At 32.2% G+C, this 24,431-nt stretch overlaps 1 protein-coding gene across 3 annotated transcripts in view; it reads left to right on the top strand.

Annotated features, from left to right (window-relative positions):
• The window catches only part of CSMD3 (CUB and Sushi multiple domains 3), a 611,954-nt gene that overhangs the window by 243,544 nt on the left and 343,979 nt on the right, over nucleotides 1-24,431 (top strand). Inside the window, exons 7-9 of one of the 3 annotated variants that reach the window (XM_061994594.1) lie at nucleotides 2,670-2,978; nucleotides 15,317-15,394; nucleotides 19,840-19,927. In XM_061994594.1, coding sequence (XP_061850578.1) covers nucleotides 2,670-2,978; nucleotides 15,317-15,394; nucleotides 19,840-19,927 — 475 coding nt within the window. The remainder of the gene's footprint in view (nucleotides 1-2,669; nucleotides 2,979-15,316; nucleotides 15,395-19,839; nucleotides 19,928-24,431) is intronic. The other 2 variants (XM_061994595.1, XM_061994596.1) reach the window with 2 other exon arrangements.

The following is a 24,431-nucleotide window of genomic DNA, read 5'->3' as shown; positions in this document are numbered from 1 at the left end:
TACAAAATCTCCGATTTATTTCCATTCTGTCATCACCCATGACTTATAGGACAAGTCTCAAAGTCTACATGAGAGGACAGGTCAGAATAAAAAAAGTGTGGCATAGTATTGTTTGCATAACCATTCAACAGTCCATTATTCTTTATTATACACTAAAAAAGCCATGTTTTCAAGATACCAGTATAACATACTACAGTTCATGCCACATCAACTTTGTTTATTCTAATCTTTTATTATGAATATGATTATACGTTGCCCAGTCACTTAGTTGTTCCAGTCAAGATGGAATTCCCACTGTGTTAGATGTTCAAAATGTTCACAAGTGAGGGACTTGGCATTCAAACATTTGTAGCCTAGTCTGGGGAATGGGGAAGGATGAAAAAGTTGATGAAATATTAAAAATTCCCACATGGGTTTTACATTTTATCGACTAGACAAATTGGAAATGTTAACATAGTATTTTCACAATCAGTGAATGGACAATTTTCAATCTCATCAAACATTTTTGGGGTGGAGGTTTCTTTAGTAAAATAATCGACTATACTACAGGAATCAGAGATGAAAAGTGGAATTACAGATACAGCCTACAACCAATGTCATGTATAGATATAATTATTAAGCTCCTTTCCCTTACCATCATTTATCAGCATTCCTGGCTAATCTTGAAGATCTCCATTGACTGGAGAATCAGAAGGACTGGAAGGAGGATTTGGGGAACTCAAGGTCTGCCAGTCTGATCCTAGTGCCAGGGAAGGTTATATAAGAAATCATCTTGTGTGTCATCACATGGCATGTATAGGACAACCAGGTGATCCTGACCAGTCAGCAATGGATTTATGGAAGGCATGTTCCACTTGACCGACTAAATCTCTTTCTATGACAAAGTGACCGCCTTAGTGGATGAGGGAAAGGCTGTGGATATTGTCTACCTATACTTTAGTGAAGACTTTGACACTGCTTCCAACAACATTCTCTTGCTGAAACTGGCTGTTCAGGGCTTGAACTGGTGTATTCTTTAGTGGGAAAAAATCTCTCAAAGAGTGGTAGTGCAATCCAATTGGTGTCCACTTACAACTGGTGTTCTCCAGGGCTCAGTATTGAGGCCTGTTCTGTCTAATACCTTTATCAGTTATCTGAATGAGAGGACTGAGTGCACTTTCATTAAGTTTACAGGTGATTCAAAGTTGGACAGGTGTGTTTATGTGCTTGAGAGGTGGAAGACTTCATAGAGGGATCTGGATAAGCTGGATTGATGGACCAAGGCCAATTGTATGAAGTTCAACAAGGCTAAGTGCGAGGTCTTGTGCTTAGGTCACAACAAGCTCATGCAATGTTACAGGTATGGGGAAAGGTGGCTGAAAACATACTTGGAAGAAAAAGATCTGAGGATGTTGGTCGACAATGGATGAATATGAACCAACAGTATGCCCAAGTGGCCAAGAAGGCCAATGGCATCCTGGAAATAGTACGGCCAGCAGGAGTAGAGTAGTGATTGTCCCCCTGTACTCAGCACTGGTGGTGTGGTTTGGCCCAGCTAGCACAGAAGCATGTCAAACTATGACAACTGATGAGGCTATGGCTTGAATATTGTGTTCAGTTTTGAGCCTCTTACTACAAGAGGGACACTAAGGTACTGGAGCATGTCCAGAGATGGTCAATGTAGCTGGTGAAGGGTCTGGAGGACACATTTTATGAGGAGCAGCTGAAGGAGCTGGGGTTTTCTAGCTTGAGAAAAGGAAGATAAGGGGAGACATCATTCTCTGCAACTATCTGAAAGGAGATTATGTCAAGGCGGTTGTTGGTCTCTTCTCTCAAGCTACAAGCAAGACGACAAGAGGAAACAGCCTCAAGCTGTGCTGAGGAGGTTTAGTTGGGACATTAGGAAAAGCTTTTCACTGAAAGTTCCAAGCCTTGGAACAGGCATCTCAGGGAAGTGGTTGAATCACTACCCTTGGAGGTATTTAGAAGATGTGTGGATGTGGTACTTACGGCCATGGTTTAGCAGTGGATGTGGTAGTGCTACATTAATGGCTGGACTTGACAATTTTAGAGGCCTTTTTCAACCTAAATGATTCTGTGATTCTGTAATTATGCTTAGATATTTTGTTTATACATGTAACTTTCATATCTACTTGACCTTGAGTCAAGTCTAAATGAGGTTTTTGAGCCCTATCAAGCTTTGATGGAAACAATCAAATGTACCAATGTATTTTGCAACCTTATTATTTGGACTATGGAAGCTTTACCTGCTCTCTGATTACTATATAATGTTGCTGTTTCAAATCTTGATAGAGCAGTTATCACTTTTCTTTATATGGGGTCCCTTTCGATGATATAACTGGATATTTTGCTCTAGCCATGCTGATTGGAAAACTGAGTTTGCGTTGTTGGAAATTATGTATTGTCATTATGACTGGTACAAAGATTTATTCTGTAAAGTTTTGAGGAAATTTAAAAATAGATGTGTAATATCACTATAGTTACAAAATGTTCATTAGCATTAAAAAATGTTTTGATTACTTCAAATTTTTAAATAAAGCATATTGCCTTCTTTTCATTTCAGTTGTCTTTACTATATTAAACAGGGGGAAATTTAATCTCTTAGGCTGATCAGAAAAATACAATTTAAAAGAAAAAGTTAGCATCCAGTGCTACTGTGTGTCCCACAGGTTCTTCCACTTTGATCAAAACTGCCTCCACTGGTGAGTTAGAGGAGCGTATTGCGGCCACTACTGGTGCTATTACTGTTGCTAGCACATCTGCTGATGTTGCTGTATCCAGTGCAGTGACCACCTGTAGACAACCTTCTGAAGAGCAACAAGTACAAGCTATGAATATAAGAAAATCAGTTCTGGACTCGGCCACATCCAAGGAAGCACTCTCCCTTCATCAAGCAAATTTACAAAGCACAAGAAGACAACCAAGAAATGCTGATCAGATAGAAAGAACTAAAGAACTTGCAGTTGTTACTCATAGAGGTATTGGATATTATTTTATTTGTGCCTATGTAGTTACAGAAAAATATTTTGTATAAATTAAAAGGGAAAGGTCAGGTATTCATTAAAAAAATGTAAGTGAACCAAATGGGAAAGGGATTAAATCTGTTTGAAATTGAGTTCTAGTGGGGCAGCTAGTTCTAGTGGGAAAAAATAAATTATTAATAGTATTGTCATAGCAGTTCAAATTAATTTGATTTACAAAAAGAAAAAGGGAAAGACAAGGAATTTTCTTTTGATGCACCTTTATTGCTTATATCATTATATTAAACTATCAAGCATAGTGTGAGATCTGATGAAAATATAGAGATTTGAGATTAAAAATATCAATATATTCTGCATATGTGTTTATATATAATCAAACATAGCATAAAACTGTATTTTATAAGTAGTTGCTTTGTTCTAGAATAATTGATGATGCTATTGTGATCATCTCCCTTTAGTTTATATTTTCATCAAAATTTTAAATTTTTAAAACATCTGTACATTTTTTATTCCATCAAATAGCGCAGGACCACCAAGATGATCAGGGGATTGGGACATCTTTCATAAGAGGAAAAGCTGCAGGAACTGGGGCTGTTTAGTCTGGAGAAGAGGAGACTTAGGGGAGATCTTATTAGTATTTACAAATATCTTAAGGGTGGGTGTCAGGAGGTTGGGACATCCCTTTTTTCTATAGTAGCTAGCAACAGGACAAGGTGGAATGGGATGAAGCTGGAACACCAAAGTTCCACTTAAATATAAGAAAAAACTATTTTACTATGAGGATGAGGGAGCAGTGGAACAGGCTTCCCAGAGGGGTTGTGGAGTCTCCTTCCTTGGAGGTCTTCAAGACCTGCATGGATAGGTTCCTATACGACCTGGTCTAGGTTGACCTGCTTCTGCAGGGGGTTGGACTAGATGATCTCTAAAGGTCCCTTTCAACCATACCATTCTATAATTCTATAAAAAAATACAAAATCAAAGAATGAAGTGAAGTTTAGTACAATAAGGAAATCAGTTACAGGTATTAAAATGGTAAAGCTAAAGATTTGGTGTGTTCCTATATTCAGATAATTTAATCTACATGCTAAAATACTAATAAGGAACAACGTTTGATGTATTAAAAAAGCATTATTTATTGTGTTAAAATACAAATGTTGATATCTGAAACACGAGACTGAGAAAGAACAATTCTGGAATGTCTTAATTCATCTAGCATAGACATTTAGAAACAAATTACATGTTGGTATGTTCTTATCCATTCACTAGTTCTAGGAAGGAATAGCTGATACCGTTGAATAATATTTATTATATAATTTAAATTTTTATTGTACTAATCCATTGTTTCATGTGAATCTATTGTGCGTCAAAAATTTATTAATACAAATATATAAAGGAACATCTTTTATAGCACAATTAATTTGTAAAAGTCTCATTATATGGTTGAAGACAACATTAGATTAGAATCTGTTGTCCTTCTGGATCAGATAGTCATCTAGAGTGAGTTAGTGTATATTCATTTGTTAATACCCATTGAAACTGCAGAGCCTCATTTTTATAGAATTTTATAATATCTAATTTAAGTAGGATATTTTAAAAAAAAGCACTGTATTTGGTTTTCATATGAAACAGAAATCATTAAGCAGTTATTTGTGTTTCATTTATATTAGTTTCAGTATAAACCTGAAGTGTATTTTTGGTTATCAACTGTAGAAATTAGTAAGGTTTGGCTTTGGTTTGTAGTGATTGTGTGGATGTGTGTACACTCCAGAACATCGTTGATCAAGTTAAAAAAAAACCAGGTTTATTTTCAGTTCTGTGGGAGTATTTGAAGTATCTCTTTTAATTTAAAGATGTGAGAGTGTACTAAATTGGCAGTTAGATTTGGCAGTAATTGTGATACACATTTAAAGTCTTGATTTCTCTAGCGTTCTTTATACAAAAACTTTAACATATTTTTTACCCTCATTAAATAGCCTGTAATGGCCTTTCATAAAATATTTCTCATTATAAAGACACAGATATATTTTGAAGGAATGTTTGTGAATGTGAGACTATCATTAAATGACCTGAAGAAATTTTCATTATCAGGAGATAGTCCACAGGTGTTTCTACAGAGTTTTCGTGTAGACTTCTATGGAAGGGTTTTAGCCCCTCTTTGGTAATGAAATATGCACAAATGTATAAAAACTATTTCTCTCACCCTGCATATAAAATTACCATGAAACCGTATATAAGAGATACTTAAGCAGTTTATATAAATACCTTTAAAAATATTTCCCAATTTAATAGATATTAAAAATTAGTTTAATTTTTGAAATATATTTTTTCCTGTGCTCTTAATAATAGTTCAAGAAGTATTCTTCCAAATCTATGAAAATTAATTAATTTAATATAATAAAATTAATTTAAAATTTAATATCATAAATATAGTTTGCTGAAACTCAATATATTGTATACATGTATATTTAAAATGCTAAGAATGTACTGTGTATGTAGTCTACACTGCAGGCTTTTTTAAGAATGTTGAAGTGAGACCAGAATAATGCTAATTTATGATAAATTAACATTCATACAAAAGGATATCTACAGAATAAGTATAGTACTGTTGGCTTCCATAGTATTGTTCTGAGAATATTTCAGAATGAGTAAACAATAACAGTACTGTTTTGTTTCCTAAAGTATTATTGTTGCTGAGGTATATGGGCAAAAGATATTTGTAGAGAGAGCAAGAGGAATCTAGCTATCTAAAATTAAACTGCTAGGTGTAAATTAGTCCACCACAGTTACTATCTGGATTTCAAAAATTATTGCAAGCTATGTCAAAGGCTGGCTGAAGAATTTCTTCTCTAAATTTATTACTTGGAAACAGAAAAAAAGGTTTTGTGTTCTGATTATTTAAGAGAGGAAAAAGGAACTCTAGATACATTTGGTGAAATACTTCCAGTAGAGATAGGGAAGTACAAGTATCATTTTCTAAGGCAATAACATGAAATAACATGAGAATATGAAATAACATGAGAAATATGATTATAATTTCTTCATGAAAAAAAATTCAGACTGAATCAGGTGGATAAAAAAGGTACAGTGATGTTACATGGTTCTGATCATTCTACCTTAAAAAAGAAAATCTAAGACAGAGTGAAAGAATAAGTGTTTCAGGAAGTGAATACCAGTATGTGAAGAACTTAAAAAAGGACAAATGAGTATGTAAATATATACATTAGGAAGAGGAGGAAGAAGAGTTCTCGTTATTCAGACAATGAAGACTTCTGGGAAAATGAGCAGATGGGTGAAAAACTTTCTTTCAACATGCAGCTTGATAGACTAATGAGAAATATATTTAGATATGATACTTGGAAGAGGAACATGGCATCTTTTTTAGTTCTAATGAAACTAAGCACTCAGACTCAGGAAAGTGTATCTCTCTATTCAGAAGTGGAGAGAAAAAAAAGAAAGTCCCTAACCACTTAAGTTCAGATAAATCTAGAAGCTTCAAATGATGAGAATTCAGTCTCAATTCATGTGTATACTACAATCACAGTTCCTAGGATGTTCTGTCATCTTCAGATGTGAAATCAGGAAAGAAATTAAATGTGATTGTTTTCCCTTGTTTATTTTTTGTGTAAGTATTTGAGTGCTATTAAAGGACAATCTGACATTTTTTGTCTTTTCTACTATCTCTGTTTCATAGAATAAGAACTCAGAGCTTAGTAATGCTGCTAGTGCTATTGAATTATTTTATAATTCATATCAACTGAATCTTTTCTTTCTTAAGGTTATGGAACATATATGCATATGCATTTCCATATATGCAAATGTCATGAGATGCATTTTAGAACTTTTCTTGTGTTTTATAGCACACTTCTACTGTCTAAAGTTGTGCTAAGAGGTATATGTTCAAATGCTAGAGGCATTTTGATGGTGCCCTTAATAATATCCTTTAACTTTTGGTTAGCCTTGGAGTAGACAGGCAGTTGGTTTATATGATCATTGTAGGTCCCTTCCAAATGAACTCCTTCCTCTCCTCTCCTCTCCTCTCCTCTCCTCTCCTCTCCTCTCCTCTCCTCTCCTCTCCTCTCCTCTCCTCTCCTCTCCTCTCCTCTCCTCTCCTCTCCTCTCCTCTCCTCTCCTCTCCTCTCCTCTCCTCTCCTCTCCTCTCCTCTCCTCTCCTCTCCTCTCCTCTCCTCTCCTCTCCTCTCCTCTCCTCTCCTCTCCTCTCCTCTCCTCTCTCCTTTCTCCTTTCTCCTTTCTCCATTCCATTCCATTCCATTCCATTCCATTCCATTCCATTCCATTCCTTTTAACATGGAAACATACATCCACCCAAATTAAATAACCCTGAAAATAATGTGTTCAGTGGCAACAGAGAACAAAGATCTCTAAATAAATCTTAAGGTAGAATAGAAAAAGGAATAAAATAAATATCAAAGCTAATGATGTTAATACAGCAGAGGTTTCTCTTCTGTCATATAACTGAGAAGAAACTTTGATGTAACAGTGGCAAACATAAGTCTGATATTTACTTTTACTGACATGATATTACACTTCAGAGGTTTTTTAAAAGGACTGTGAATTTAATAATTTCAAAAAACAAGCGTAAAATTAAAAACTCCACAATTCTACTGCATTACTGTGAAGTGATTGAAAATTAGATATATCCAGTCAAATCAGTGGCGGGTTTTTCTTCGTTGTAGTTACCTGGATTTCTACTCCAGAAATAAATAAGAACTAATTCCTATCACATAAAAAGAACTCACTATAAACAATTTATAGTAGTCAGTCTTTTTTTTTTTCAAGGAATATACATAAAGTTTGAGCATATATTTTTATCTAGCAATCATAATCAGTGGAGGCAGGTTAACAGTGCTTTAGTTTCTTACATTAAAAATAAAAATCAATAAAAATATTGGGTTTTTTTCTGAATGAAACTAATATTTGCAATGGGCAGGTATATAACTATATGCACCAAGAAAGTCACAAAGAGGTAAAAACTGTATGCAACACAAAAGCAACAGAGGAAAGACTGAAAGTATTCTAAAGAATTAATTGATTTTTGTATATCATTAAGAAATCCTGCATTCTAAGACAATATCCAGCCTGAAGACCTCTATACTATACAGACAAAAGTATAAGCTACTAGCCATGTAAAAACACCACTGCTACAGTTATTAATTCATAAATGAAATATGGATAAGTCAATCTAAAGCAGAACTACTAAGTTTGGAGAAAAAAAAATTGCTTATCAAACTCAAACTCACATAGTACCAGGAAATCTGAATGGAAGACTCTAATCATCATATAGCAATTCTAAAAGAGACTCAATGTTATCCTTGTCCTCTTAAATCCCATTTATCTTCAAGATAACTTTAGATTCCAACATATTTCACTACAGTGAGCTTCTGTTCTCTTTCTAAAGGACAGAAGTGTTACCAAGCATTTGCAAATTTTTAATAATGTGCTCACTTTGAAGATTATAGATCTGTTTTGATGATTTCACTTAGCTTTTTGTTTCAAAATCTTATTCATTTTACAGATATTTCCATTCTCTTTCTTCATTTTCAGTTCTGTTTTTTCTTTCTTATAAGGCCTTCATTTTTTCTCTCTCCTCTCCCCTTTATTCCTTAAGAACACTTAATTGTCACACCTTACCTTATGCTTTTTGATATCTGACCTTAACAATAGCCAGGAAAAATTGAACCAGGGAAAAAAAAAAAAATACTATCAGGTATTCCCAATTTACAATGATAAAAAAAAAATATTATTCATGTAATTATACTTTTTTAAATATACATATTAACCATATTTACTTTCTAGGAAATAATTTTTTTCAAAATTAGATGAGGTACACATAATGTAGAATACAGTAGAAAAACTATAATTTTGACAATTTTTAAGACCATTAGTGTAAAATAACTATAAATCCTCATCCTTTTTAAATCATACCAATATATTGAATAACTTCTCTATATATACTTTTAAATTGTGTTTAGAAAGTTTGTTTAAATACATTTCCTGACTAATTTTACATAATTTAGGTCATCATTGCATTTCTTTATTATACAGTTTTCTTTATATTAATTGGGACTTTCCACAGAAATTTTTTATACATTTTAATGAAAATATTATAAAGTAAGAGGATTTGATGTATAATTTTGTTGATAAATTACATAGCTCAGTAACAAACTTTCGTGTATGCTCAATGCTAACAATACTTTTCAGTAAAGAGGAGGATTTTTGCATTATGTGGCTGATAAATGTATTTTCAACAGAGGTAATAACCCAATGAGAAATTTTCAAATGCATGTTAAGTTATACATAGTTTATATCATATTGTTCTCTGAAAATTATCATAGGTTTTGATCCATAGATAAAAAGTGTGCCTGAGAATTAGCACAAGTAAAATGGAAATGTATAATATTAAAAATTGTCAGCAAAACTAAGATACGTGAAAGAAAATAAAAAGTCTAATTTTATCTCATTTATAGATTATAGTGAGCAGTAACTGTATTTAAACATACTCTAATTTTAGCATAGAATCAAAACTTCATTTTCACTATTTTAATCATTCAATTGTTCACCACATCATTATCTTTAAAATGTTGTATATTCATGAAGTAAATATTTATTACATTTTGTACTAATGCAATATGTTAGTACAATAATTTGGTGCAGTAATTCAGTAATCTGAAGTATAAACCTTCTATATAATCTGCTTTGACCTGGGCACTTTAGTTGAAAGAGGCAGGGATTGGGGAGAAGAGGAATAGTAAAGTTCACCACTTTATGGTCTAATTGTTCAGATTCTGAATGGTTCTTCACATTTAAGAATTAACCTCTGCAGTTGATGCTGTATTACAAAAACGGATGAAGATTCATGTCCTCCAATGCCAACTTTCAAGGTGCAGAAATGCTCTAGAACACAGTGCCACATTGATCAGTGTATTGGATTACAGTGAAGTTTAGTTAGGTAATTGCTAGGTTTAGAAAATGATAATTTAAATTTCTGGAGCCAAAAGTGACATCAACAAAAAAACTAAATGAGTTGCTATATCTTCCCCCAGCTCCCACCTCACCCCCACTCCATTTGTGCAATCCCTTAAAGTGGTGATCTCAAAGATATCAGAGTATCTAGCACTTATGTTGGCAGGGTTTGAAAATCAGTTATATCACACATAGTGAGTATGATGTGTACACAAAAGGAAAAGGAACTGACCTGTATATGAGTAGTAAGTTCAGTGCATTCAGGTTGTGGGTGTTCTGTGCATGTAGATAAACATTAAGATAAACGTCATGCATTGACAGATGCCCAAGATAAACTGGAAGGGTTATGCATTATTTATTTAGAATATCTGCAAGAGCACTGAAGGCCAGAGTGTATCAGACTCTTGTTGCTCTTATTAGAAATAGCAGGTGCTGCAAGTAAAATTGTCGAGACTGAAGTTCTTGAGCAATCAGTGAATTACTGGCTCTGCAGCAGACAGAATTAGTTCTTCCAAACAAAAATCTTTTGTCTCTACAGAAAGCATTTAATGAGTTAATTACTCATTATTTCTATGATAATAGAAATCCATGAAATATACTTACTGCAGAAGATCTTGTAATTCTACATCTACAAATGTTTTTAATGTGAACCTGTGTTTCCTAACACCTGAACTGAATAAATGGTATTGATTTTTATTTTCTAAATAATAGTAGTGTAGTGGGAAGAATTTTGAGAATTGAAATTCAATGGGAAGATGAACTTTTCTCTCTAAGTCTTGTGAGAAAAAGGAAAAGATTAATCTTGGGACAATGTAGTTTCAATTTTTTTTTTTTTTTTAATAATATACATGCTTCAGATGTATGTACACATATTCTTTTTTACCTGAGGTCTTTTTTGAATGCAATACCTAGTCTAAAGACTAAAATCTAGAAATAATTTAGATTAATTCTCTCTCACAAGTGTTTTTATGTAGTCTATATGCATAAAAATACAGAATTACACAACTTTTTTATCAAAAATAATTAAGACAATATCATTTTTTCTTCTGTGCAAAACTTTGCCTTTAAGTACTTGAAACTCCCTTATCTTACATGAGAGACTATTTTGGTCAAAAACTTCAACAAAATTATTCCAATCATATTTCAGTTTATATGTAAATTCACTACTTGAAAAGCATACATGAGTCTGGTCTGTCTGTCAGCATAGTATTCACTCAGCAGTTTGTCATGCAAACCTCCTAGCTGGACTACTTCTATTACCAGGACTATTCATATCCTCCCTCCTCAAGAATTCAGATCCGTATTTTACAGTAAACATTGAGTCTTCTAAATTGCATAGATTATAATATTCTATTCTGTATTAAAGTTATTTGAACAGGAAAAAAAAAAAACCTAAAACAACAAAAAACATAAGCAGTGTTGAATGTAAGCTCCAAGGTGGATGCTTAAATAGTTTTCAGGTTTTCAGGGTTTTTTACATAATCTCTGATTCAGTGTAACAAAGTTCTGATGCTACTGTTTTGTTTCATCAGGTCACATTATCAAAAATACATTCAGGATTGTCAGAGACATTCTTAGATAGGATATATGCATCAGCATTCCTGCCTTCCAAAAATAGAAAATAAAAACACCCAAACTTGTAGACTTCATAAATTTAAAACAAACAAACCAATCTACAAGACATCTCTTCTCTTGTTTTTGCACTGGACAGGTGGTTATATCGGATAGCTTTAAAAAAAACTTATTATCTTTAAAATAGATTTTTATAGTCTTTTCAATTGCATAATTAATGATATGAAAGTGATATTGAACATTTATTGTATTGTAGAAATAGTTTATTAAATTTATTCTCGGAATAATTTAATTTCCTTATTCTGCCTTCAGTTTTATTTTTTGATTGATCCTGAAATGGATGGAAGGACAGGGCAAAAAGGAAGCTTTGACTTCATACCTGTTTTAATTTATGCAATATTATTCTCCAAAGCACTGGAGAATCTTATTGCTAACTTCTATCTACACAAGAATGCCTTCTCAACAGTGTCCCTACTTTCTTTAACTAATTTATTTCCTTGGAACTTGGTTGTTCAGAAATATAGAAACATACTAATCTGACCATACTTAGCTGTCTCATCGTGTTTGAAATATTTGTATTGAGACAAATGAATATATCAAAGTTCAAACTAATTTAGATTTCTACAATGGCACTGTTTGCTGACATAAATCCACCATCTGAAATTCTGAAAAGTGAAATCCACTTTCAGTACTTACTATTCTGTGTATGCTAAACCTGGTTTTGAACAGTTACAAATTTCCTCACTGGTTTCCACATTGACATGTGAAAAATAACTAGTTTAACAAGTATTAATTAATTTATTTATGTATATATAGTGTTTTGAGTAAGGGATTCTTTGATGCTGTTAAGGTGGTTTTTATGTATGGACATGAATATGCATATGCAGTCTGACAGATTATTATGGTATGTATGGACCCAATACATTTCTATAGCTACTCCTTCACGGTGTTTTCAGAATCTATTGTTCAATAAATCAACATACAAAGCCATCAAAAAGCAAAATTCTTCTCTTGTAGTGTAAAGATGCCTCAGAGACCTTGAATTTCTTGTTTTCCTACACATATTTAATAGCCTTGGCAAAGTGACAGAAATAATAATAAAAAAATCTCTCGCTTAAATAAATGTGTTCACAAAGACAGTCTTGGATTTCTGACTTCCACTAAGAATAGAATTACTTATGGACTTCAATTAATTTGGATGTGTTATAGTGGAGAGAGGTTCTTGTATTAAAAGTTTAAAACAAATAATTTTTTTAAAAGTCACAACAGATATATTGTGCTTCTGCAAAAAACAAAAAAGAAACTCACAACATATTTCCCAGAACCATCAGCAATGTTTGAACTATTATTTTGAACGACTAGTACACTATAATGATACCTAAGGCAATTTTTATTTTGTGTTTTAAGAGAAAAGCCTCTATGTATTTAGAAGAAAGTATGTTCTTTTCCATCAAAACTGTACGAGTATTTATCATCCTGTCCAATATCTATCCTACAAATTGTCTTTCTTAGTAGAATGCTATTTTCCCCTGTTCTACACTTGTATAGTAATGGCTATTTTTATTTATAAAAAGACAAAGTATTTTGATACTATGCTATTTATGCCATGTCTGAGGGTTTATTTGACTATTCATTGATTTTATATGAAGTTAATAGGTGCTGAAAAATTCTTTAATGATGTACTATCTTCTTGCATTAACTTCTCATAGACCTAGTCCCTTTAATCTCTATCTTCATCAGCAGTGTTTGCTTATATATAGCATAAAATATCTTTAAATATATCTAATCTATAAAGCCTCCTGACAGAGTTTTTTAGAGCAAAATTAGTTTAGTAACTGAAAGAAAAAGTTTCATTAACTCTTACCTTTTGATATCTACAAAGTTTTGGTTTTGTTTCAAAAATATATTGACACCACATGCTTTTCCTGGATTAACTGTCTTCATCATAAAGCCATCTCAAGATAAAGAGTTTTACAGAAGTAAAAGAGAGTAGCCAGTAGGTCAAAGGAGGTTCTTCTCCCCCTCTACTCTGCCCTGGTGAAGCCTCATCTGGACTACTGTGTCCAGTTCTGGGCTCCTCAGCTCAAGAGAGACGGTGAACTTCTAGAGAGAGTCCAGCGCAGGGCCACCAAGATGATCAGGGGAATGGAACATCTTTCATACAAGGAAAGTCTGTGGGAACTGGGGCTGTTTAGTCTAGAAAAGAGAAGACTGAGGAGAGATCTTATTTACAAATGTCTAAACGGTGGGTGTCAGGAGGTTGGGGCATCCCTTTTTTCTATATGATCTCTAGCAACAGGACAAGGGGTAATGCGATGAAGCTGGAACACAAAAAGTTCCATTTAAACCTAAGAAAAAACTTTTTCACTGTGAAGGTGATGGAGCACTGGAACAGGTCTTCAGGACCCACCTGGCCACATTCCTATGTGACCTGATCTAGGTGAACCTGCTTCTGCAGGGGGGTTGGACTAGATGATCTCTAAAGGTCCCTTCCAACCCTACCATTGTATGATTCTATGAATCTATGATTAGAATTCGAGAAAACTACTTTCAATATTACACTTTACAAGTAACAATTTTCAAAATAGGGAGACCAGGTGCAGAACCAATAGCAAAATAGTAGGCTGTATTTTATTTTTTTTTTTTTAAATCCAAATCTCTGCAATTAAACCTGAATATTAGCTTGGTATGCTTCATTTAATAAACAGTGATTCTTCTGTCATCAAAATATTGCAGTTCTGTATGTGTGATCTAAATACAAATAATAAAGTCTTAGTATTTCCTGAATAAAAATTATTATTCTGTACTGAAGCTAGGAACCTAGCTAAGGTAGATTTTGAAAAAAAACTAGTGGACATCCTTTTGAAATGGGGAGATAATTTACATGATTATAGAATGTATTTTGGTCTATTACTTTTATGACTTTTTGCTTACTAAAACATTGCAAATTTTCAGCTTTTGCTTCTGTCTTGTTCTTAAACATTATACTGACTTCTAATATAAATTTTAAAATCTAAAGTAAAAAGGCAAAATATGTTGACAAAAAATGCCAATATTTTTACTGCTGATTAAACCTTTTCAGGATAAATGTGGATTAATATATGTCCTGTATTGCTTGGATGCTAACAAAACTCAAATCTGAGCATATATATTTAGATTTCAATGTACTTTGCATAAGATGTCAGGGATGACTTTTTTTACTTTTAAATTCTCTATCACTTCAAAGAAAAATTGAATTAAAATTTTACTAAAAAATCATTTGTTTAAAAAAATGTTATAGTATGTTTTTTTAAAAGGCTGATGATTTTTCAGTTGGCAGATATAACAGTATTCTGTAGGATTTTTTCTTTTTCTTTTTTTTAATGGAGGGAGAAGGGGAAAGCATTATTATTTCCTAACACAAAAGATACATCAAATAAGATTCAACGGTTGAACTGTTCTAAAGAAAGTATATCTATCATTCTTTTCATTTTCCACGTTCCATAAAAATATGACAATGTTTCACACAACTATATGTTGTGTGGAAATAAACACTTTTGGCCATATTCTTTTCTCTTGGTTTTGTGGGAGCTATAAATCTTATTTCTTTATTTTATCAGGTGTACAAATTGTTGTCAATACTTGTGTTTGTAAACTGTTTTCCACCAGAAGTACACAATATGGGCTTGTTAGGTAGCGGGTACTCTAATTTTTATATACTTTCATCATTAAATTTATCAAATGAAATGAAATATTTTAGACTGTTTTGCCTGATTCGTGTTTTTGTTTGTTTTTTTAACTAGTGAAAAAGGCCATAGATTTTAAATCTAGAGGATTTAAATTGTTTCCAGGGAAAGACAACAGCAACAAGTTTTCTATCTGTGAGTGTACTCCTTTTTTGTTACTTTTTCCTAGTGCAAGAGTGAAGTTTGTGCTGTCTGTGTTGTTTGTGTGTTTTCAAAATTGTTTATGTATATCTGATAACTGACTTTAACCTGTTTCTCCAATCTGCATGGTGAATAGTTAAATATGGTCCTACTCTAAAGACAGGCTTTCTATAAATCTGGCATTGTATAAAGAAATGTTATTTTGTCAGTAATTTCAGAATAAATTTACAGTATTTTCAGAGAAATAAATACTTAGCCTTCCAGGTGTCAGCTGAAATCTTCGTTATGAACAACTGACATGTTCTTTTAATTGAAAACTAGCAGTAGCAGCAAAAGGCTATACAAATCAAAGCCCTTCTTCATTTCTAAATGTGCAATCATATATTTTTTCAGCGACACATGAGACGTCTTTCTGAAATTTTTTTCCTTGACTTTGACATTTTGCACTGATTAACTGTAGTTTTACAAATTCTAGAGCTGCTTAGTGCCTTCAGTTTTAATTACAGAAAAAGTGAAATTGTGAGTGCTTTGCATCTTAGAAGACCAAGTGCAGATGAATTCAAAAGGAGAAGATAGGAAACTTTCTAATATAAATTAAAAAGATACGATCCCAAATACACGAAAGAGGATTTATTCTGCAAAGGACATGCCATTTTTATAGAGTTCCTTTTTGGACTAGAACCACATTTTAAATATTTAGAAGAAGAAGAACTAAGTGCTTAGCCTATGTCTGCTTATGTTACATTTCATTATTCCTCACAGGAGTGAAAGTACTTGCTTTCTAAGATCTTTATGTTGGATACATTTGCATTATTGGTTTTGTTTAATGTGTCAGTGGTGGATTCAATTTCCAGAATTTAGCAGGGCACGGAGGTATAACTTTTAATGCCTTTTTCAGCTTTAGATTTTAAACTGTCAGCTTATTAGATGTGACTTTTTTTCAAACAGCAACAACATTTAGTATTTATCAAGTAAAAAAAATAAAGCAAAACACACTTCTGTTCCATTTTTACAATGTAACATATTGCCATATTCAATTTTTCTGTAAACTACATCAACTAAATAGTTCCGTAATGTAAACTGCATCAATGAAATAGTTCCATAAGGCATTTTTGGTTTGTTTGAAAACTTTGTATCAGGTCACTTAAAAACAACTATTTTTTTAATACATACTGGCTGTCTGGAAAGTAGACTGTTTATATAACAAAAATATAATGGTAATATAATAGCAGTAGTGTTTATAAGATCCATCACCAAGGTCTCTGTCTGACGATTCATCTGTGATCTAGAGTTACAAATGAAAATATTACAATGACTGATAGATTGTTTCTCCATAAATTTGTTTTGCTCAAATTGGTAAATATTTCACTATATAAACATTAATAAGAATTGTAGAATATTTGTAGTGAAGTATCAGACACTTGCAATATATCTGATCTAAAGGTCGTTGTTACAAAATTAGTGATGAAATTTATCAATATATTTTTAAAGTCTTTATATAATTTCTTATTTATTATGCTATTCTATGTAAAGCTGAAAAGACCTGTATCTCATTTTATTATTTTTTTCAAAGTAGATGACCTATATGAGTCAATAATAAGTGAAAGTGAAAAATCTTGCTATTTGTACCTTCAGTGAACACAAACTTGTCAGAACTAACTAACTGACTCTTACTCTGGCATTCGGTTAGCTAGTCACTTTGGTACCTTTGGTATCTGAAACTGAAGAGGCAGTATTTCATGAAAAGCCTATGTATTTAGTTGTTGACTAGATAAAAAGGTGTGTGGCCTCAGATGGACTTGTACTTGCTTTACAGTGACAGATAAGGTCCTTTAAAAAATGAAACAAATAACATTCAACTTTTAATGGAAACAAGGATCACTGAATACCTATTTTACATTATATCTTGTATTAGTAATGTCTTTAGAAATTACCATCTAACATTACTCATGTATATATCTTCCATATGAGTTAAAATTCAATAACTTCTTGCTTCCAGTTTCACGAGCAGACAGTGAATGTATGCTTTCCCAAGAGGACAATTTAGGAAACTCTTTCATTGCTTATTGTCATTAAACTGTCTTGGGGGGTAAAACAAAGAAATGTAGATAGACAGATATCTGAGGAGCGGCACAAAGACATATTTCAGTAAACTGAAAACTCAAGCTTTGTCCGGTACACTAACATCAATAGAAAATAATAAAATGTACTAAGTACTTAACAGAAATAAGAATGGATTTGCGATCAAGTCAGAAATCAGTTTAATGACTTCTACTTTTTACTGTGGTATATGTATTAATTTAAGCACTGTAATTATTTTATTGACTTTTTCAACATAAGTTGATGTATTTTTGTTTTTAACTATTAAAAAATTCATATTTTATCATTTAAAAATCAGTTTCTTAAAGTATTTTAAGATTGGAACATTATATAGAAGATGTCTAAACAGAATAGGATTTTCAAACTTCCAATTTTTGTAGAAATTGAAGTATATTATAGTTCTTGTGCTTTGAAATCCAGTAGAACACCCTATAACTTGTGCTTGGGGAAATATAGTCTACAAAAATAAAATAATTTAAATATTAAAACATTAATTACAATAAAGGGAAATATTTTTACTGTGTTTTCATTTAAAAATTATTCTGTGTACATAGATATATGATACAGTCCAAAAATGACACCATTTTATCTTAATTTATTTAATATTATTATCAGAAATAATGAATAGTTTCCTAAATATAATTTTTACATATTTTTAATGTCATAAAGTTAACAGACTATCATAAAACTGAGAAGCTGTCTTTTCCCTGCTTATTCTCAAGTAGAATTGCATTGCTTAGTGAATCCTAACTGTCTAGACAAAGTTTTAAGGCCTTCGCTCTATATACAGGCCATTTATGATGATTCTGAATTTCTCACATCTTGATATAGACTTTGGAACTATAGAAACACATCCAGATATTTCAAAGAGAGAATTCATTGTAAATGTTCATCCAACAAGTTCCTGCTAAATATCCCTGTGAAATGTAGTTTCTGAAATTGTAATCATTAGAGAGAAATATATTCCAACAATATTACAACACAAACTGGAACTTTGGTTTCTATAGTGAAACTGCTTTTATCACAGCTAATAGTATTGGGGGAGGAAAAGACTGAAATCCAGTAATATGGAAAGGTTCTAAGGAAGAACTCTCCTTGCCCCAAGATCTCTTTAGCATAGAGATGCAGAGGAACAAAGATGGCCTTGGTTTGCTGTTGGAAAAACCTAGGACATGGTACAGCTTTTTTTGTATTCTGATTGATACTGTCCTGAAATTAGGTTAAAATTAGTATAGTTGTAACTACATTTTTTTTTATTCAGGTACATTCAATTTACAACACAATGAGATTAGCCTCATTGTGTGCAAACTTTTTCTGTGAGGTTCAAATCTAATAATATAAATCCATTGGTCTACGTCCTCTAGAACTAAAGATGAATACAGGTGAAAATCTCTTTCTGCTTAGTATAAATCTCTTGATTTCATGTCAACTTTTATTTTTTTAAATAATATTCTTCTGTTGGGCCACAAATTTACTAAGCAATAGTAGACCAATGTCCTCGGCTAATGTTTTTTTGGGGGAGAATTGCTACCTCATTATTCAACGAACTTCAAAAATTAAATATGAAATTAGTAGAATCATTTTGGCCTCAAATTATTTTTGTAAAATATACTTTTGGAAGCTGTAAAAATTACAAGAATGTATATGATGCATTGAAATAAATGCGTGAAGAGGTGGTTGAGTATGTTGAGAGCTAGATTGCTACATACAAGTTTCTGGAAAAACACATTGAAAGGTTCACAGGAAGTTTCTCTCTGAAGATCCATTTTAATTTATTGATGAATGCATGCAAATCAAGCTGGTATTTTCAGTTTACCTTCCAATCATCATATTTTGGGGATATCTACATTTTCAAAAGTAATTAAGGACAATTCTCTCAGCAGGAGTCCATGCATTCAGGTTTTATTATAATTCAAGGAAAAAAGGTCAGCTCTTAGTGGAGATGACATTTCTTAGATTACGTTTAGAGTAAAATCTTACAGCTCAAAACTTGATAAACAATCTTTTAAATGATAATGTTAGTAAAGGAATAGTAATAACATTTCCGTATGGGTTCATTAATATTACAAGCAAACAAAATAGCTGATTATTACATCTTGCAAAAAAAAATATGTTATTATTTTGAAAAAAATCCCAATAAATCAGAAAATACTTTCTTTACTTATTAAAGGGAGGAGAAATTTGTGTATTGAAACCGCAGGGGTGATCATAGTCTATAAAAAATCTATTTTAAAGGACCTAAATACAGATAATGTATTTTTTTCATACTTTTTAATTACTTAATTCTGTATATCTGAAAAGCTGTATTATGTTTTTTTGTTTATTTTGTTTTTTTGCAGTAAATGAGGGAGGTATTAAACAGGCATCCAATTTGTGTCCAGATCCTGGAGAACCAGAGAATGGAAAACGAATAGGCTCAGATTTTAGGTAAAATATAAACCCTACTATTGTATCATTTCTCTAATACTGAACTTGGAAAATGTGTATGTTAATTTATTGCTGTTATTGAGCTACTCACTCAAAACTGAACTTCTTAATAAAAAATGAAATAGAATTCCATATAAAATTATGTAATACAATGTAGTCTGTAGTTAGTATGCAAAGAAGATAAAAAAACAACTTAGAAGCAAGTATATATCTCTGCTAATCTGGCAAAAATGGGATTGAAGGTAAGTTGAAATAATATTGTCACAAATACAGTATTAGATTTACAAATATTGAGCATGCATGTGGTACTGGATGTTTTTGTGAAGGACATAGAAAAATTGAATGAAACACAAAAGGAATGATAAAATCTCACAAAGCAGGTTTCAGACATTATTCTAGAAACATTCACTGGAATCTAATAAAGAATATTGCATTTTCTACCATATATTTTTCAGAAACATAGATGTCTGATACATGTAGGTGTATTTCCATAGGAATTCTCAAAATTAAGACTTTGAATCATTAGCTTAACTGTCATCCTTTCTGGAATAATTTCTTAGGCTACCTTTTCATGTCTTAACCTGAGATGTATGGTTTGGTAGTGAAAGTCCTTTTCTAATGCTGTCTTAGCAAGTAACCACTGAAGGACCTACCTGAAGGTCATTATCTGAAGGGAAGTACCTCAAAGAAGATCTAATGATGATGATCATGATCATGATTCATCTTTCTTTTCTTCAGTTTACATCAACAATATGGAAGCTTTCCTATTTCAAATTAATTTCTGAGAAAACAAAAAGACATTCAAATTAATGAACAAAGAATACAAGATATAAAAAAAAAAAATCAAAACCAATGTGTTTTCTTTAAAGTGGGTTTTTTTGGTCTAATTTCTCAGTAAACCGCATTCCAATCAACTTTTCTATTAATTTCCACAAACGTGTTATTTAATGCTTGCATGTATAACATATAGATAAATTTCATCCCATTATAATGGAAAAAACCAAATAACTAGGACACTAAAAATGTATGCTATAAAAGAACACGGCTTACACGTACCACATCCACTGGAAGTAAAAAATTGGAAGTGAAAAGACATGTTCAGTATCATGATATTTTCTGATTTAAAAAAACCCCACATATAAGCTTTTGTTCCAAATAAAAGATGCGGGGGGGCTGGACTAGATGATCTCTAAAGGTATCTTCCAACCATACCATTCCATGCTTCTATGTAAGAGATGCATTGTTATGCTCTTAGTCTTATGTGTAGCAGTAAGGAAGTGTTTTGCACCTTCCACCAAAGGTTGTGTTTTCAGATCAAACTGAACTCGGGGTTTATTTTAATTGATCCTTATTTTGATCACTTCCTGGAATTGGTATGAAGCCAACCTTTTTGTAAAGTAAGAAAAAGTGAAAAAAATCCACAAACCCTAAAAAAACAGGACTTAATTAATCCTCTTTCTATTAACAGCAGATTCCATGAATAGTCTAAAATATGGGAAGCCTACTTCCTTTCAGGTTTCCCTAATAAATTGCAAAACAGTAATATTATCTGGAAGTACAGGCTTCTCAAAGGCTTTACTGCCACTCAAATTTATGCTTGAAAGCTGTCCTCAAAGTAATTTCTTTCAATTAGATATTTGAATTTTCATGGTTCTTCTTTTGTTGTTGTTTTCAAGATAAAACCAATCTGGACTGGATAGTCTTCTCTAAATAAGTTCCATCTCATGCAATACCTGCAATGAGATCACAGCCTATAGAATCATAGAATGGTAGGGATTGCAAATGACCTCTAGAGATCATCTAGTCTAACTCCCCTGCTAAAGCAGATTCACATAGATCAACTCACAAAGGAAAAACCTCCTAAACAGAACGGTCTATTCTGACTGTATATTTCAGAAACAACTCAGAGAGGACTAGTTTCTTTTCAAAAAATAGAGTCTTTCCATCATTTTATGGTAGTCTTCCTATATAATGCAAACCCATTGTATTTAGAAAGAGTGAAAGGACATAAACACACACACACCCCCCTGCACAATTTCTAATGACTTTATTGACAGGCCTTGAAAAAGGGAAAAATTACTCTTTCAATTATATTAATCTTGCACATAGTAGTGATAAATAACCTGGTTTCTTATCTAAGGTTTGATGAGTGAAAATGATTAGTAATTCTAAAGAAAAGGACTAGTGAAAGTTAGTAGTATATATATGCTATTTATCTCAAGTAGAACACTTGATACTTTGAAAAGAGGTCTTATAATGTAAATGAAGAAAACTAAACCTTTGTCAGATTGAATAAAACTGTTTTTTAAATTAACCTGGTTTAATTTCTAGTCATTATTGTAATTTGTTCATTTGCTTCATAAGCTTCCAAAGTAAGTGTTCTTTAAAATAAATAAATTGAAACAAAATGCTTACATTTAGTTTAAAAAGTACAGTACTATGGCAGATCTTTTCTAGGTTGCCTTATACCTGACAGAGAGAAAAACAGAACACTTTTCAATTTCCCTTCTTGAAGTCTCTCTCTCTCTAATGTAGGAAATAGCCTTACTTGTTACTCTTTTGTTCTCCCTTTCTGATAAGGAAGTGAAAAATCTCAATTAGGATACTTTAATTTTTAACTACAGTATTTTGAAACGGGTTTAGATCTGTCTTTATGAAGGTCAATCAAAATCTAATTTCATTGCAATTTGATTTATTTGAGAGAAGAGCAAACCCTTGTCCTTTCTCTTTAGCTTTCTTCAAACGTGTAGGTATAGGTTTTGGAGCATTTTATTGCAATTTCTCTTCTGATTAGAAACACTACTTGCTCTCTCAGCACATTCCTATATTTTTACTTTATTCTTACATAGTGTTAGAAAATCTATAATGCAAGCTCTAAGATAAGATGTAGCATTTCATGACATTCTTTGGCACTTGACACTCCAGATTCACCTGTTTGTATATTTTATCTAATGTGAATATTCATTATAACCATATTTTGAAGTTTAAAGTCTTTGTTTCTCATACTAGATGCCTATTTGTTCCTAACAAGTCTTTACAGGTTAAAATAAAGCAAATAAGACTTACTAATAGCTACCAGCTTTTCCTATACTGAAAAAGATTTTCTTACCTCAGAAAGAAAACTTCCATTCCTTTGAAGTTTCTTCAAATTTTAGATGTACTTATTTTCATTTTATTGGAATTTCCCACAACTTATTTTATGTTACCTGTGATACAGTAAAATCCAAAACTTTTTCCACATGAATGTCCACTTTTGTAATCAATGCCACTTTAGAAAATATAAGGAAAATGTGATGGATAAAAGAAAAAGTTTTTGTGTGATTTGTTTATTTTAATTGTTGGGGTTTGGAGGCTGTTTTTTTCTTTGATTATAGTGAAATAATCACAGCCAAACTAAATAATACTTAACATGTTTTTATGAAACAGTTATTATTAAGCAGTTATGAAGTTTCTTCACCACGAACTCAAAGTTTGGCCTTGATGAAATGTATGAGTGAGCTTATCTCTATTTCTCTAACTCTGTAGCGTAATCAAACTAGGTAGTTAAAGATGAGATTCAGATTAAACTTGGATCACAACAAAGGAGTGAATGCTGTTGGACAGCAACAAAAATGCTAGTGTGGTCTTAAAAACACAGATTCTATTCCGAGAGGAAAGCATATGAAGTTTATATTAAAGACAATTTATTATAGCAATGTGTTGAGTTACTACATAATTCGCAATAACTTCTTCTTTCATTTTATATTCTAAATTAATTTATAATTATTTCTTTGGAAGAATGACTTTGAAGTGTAACCACATTGACTGACTGCATGTTTCCCAATTTTCCTCAAACGTTCTCCAAATCACATACCTTTCTCTACAGATGTGCAAAGTGAACTTCTAGACTCTGAAACATCCTGAAAACGGAATAAAATTCAAATGATTTCCAGCATGACATGTGAGGCTAGTTTAAAGTGGAATAGCACATGATTCACTTGTCAGCAGTTAATTGGTTCCTTTCTCAAGCAGAAGCCTCTGACAATAAAAGTTTTTTGTGAGGAAAGGTGACACCTTAAGAACTGTTTACACAGAATTACTACTGATCTCCAAAGTGCTTGGAAATCTTCTACAACTGAAACTTAGTATGTTCATTAGTTTGTTTAGCACATGTCAAAAATTTTTCTTAACCACATGTTTTGAAGATCTTAATATTTTGCAGCAGTATCTCAAAGGAATGTATCAACTGATGTGCAAATTGTTCCTATGCATGCCCTTAAATGGGCATATGCTGTAGCTTAGCTCAAATCTCCTAGTGTCCCTCAAAAACATCACAGTAGATTCTATCAGTATCTTGCATACAATAAAATCTGGATTAGAGATATGTAGAAAGTTAATAGGTTAAGAAAATTTGATTCATAGTATTAAGTCTTTTACATGAACCGACTTCAGGAGTAGAATTATTTCTGGGAGTGATTTTTTTATATGGCAAAAAATAGTGTTTTCTCAAATTGTATGTTGGCAG

Source organism: Colius striatus, chromosome 4 (genome assembly GCF_028858725.1).
Source record: "Colius striatus isolate bColStr4 chromosome 4, bColStr4.1.hap1, whole genome shotgun sequence".
Lineage (NCBI taxonomy): Eukaryota > Metazoa > Chordata > Aves > Coliiformes > Coliidae > Colius > Colius striatus.
Note: the sequence above shows the minus strand (reverse complement) of the source record. Positions and strands in the feature narration are given on the sequence as shown.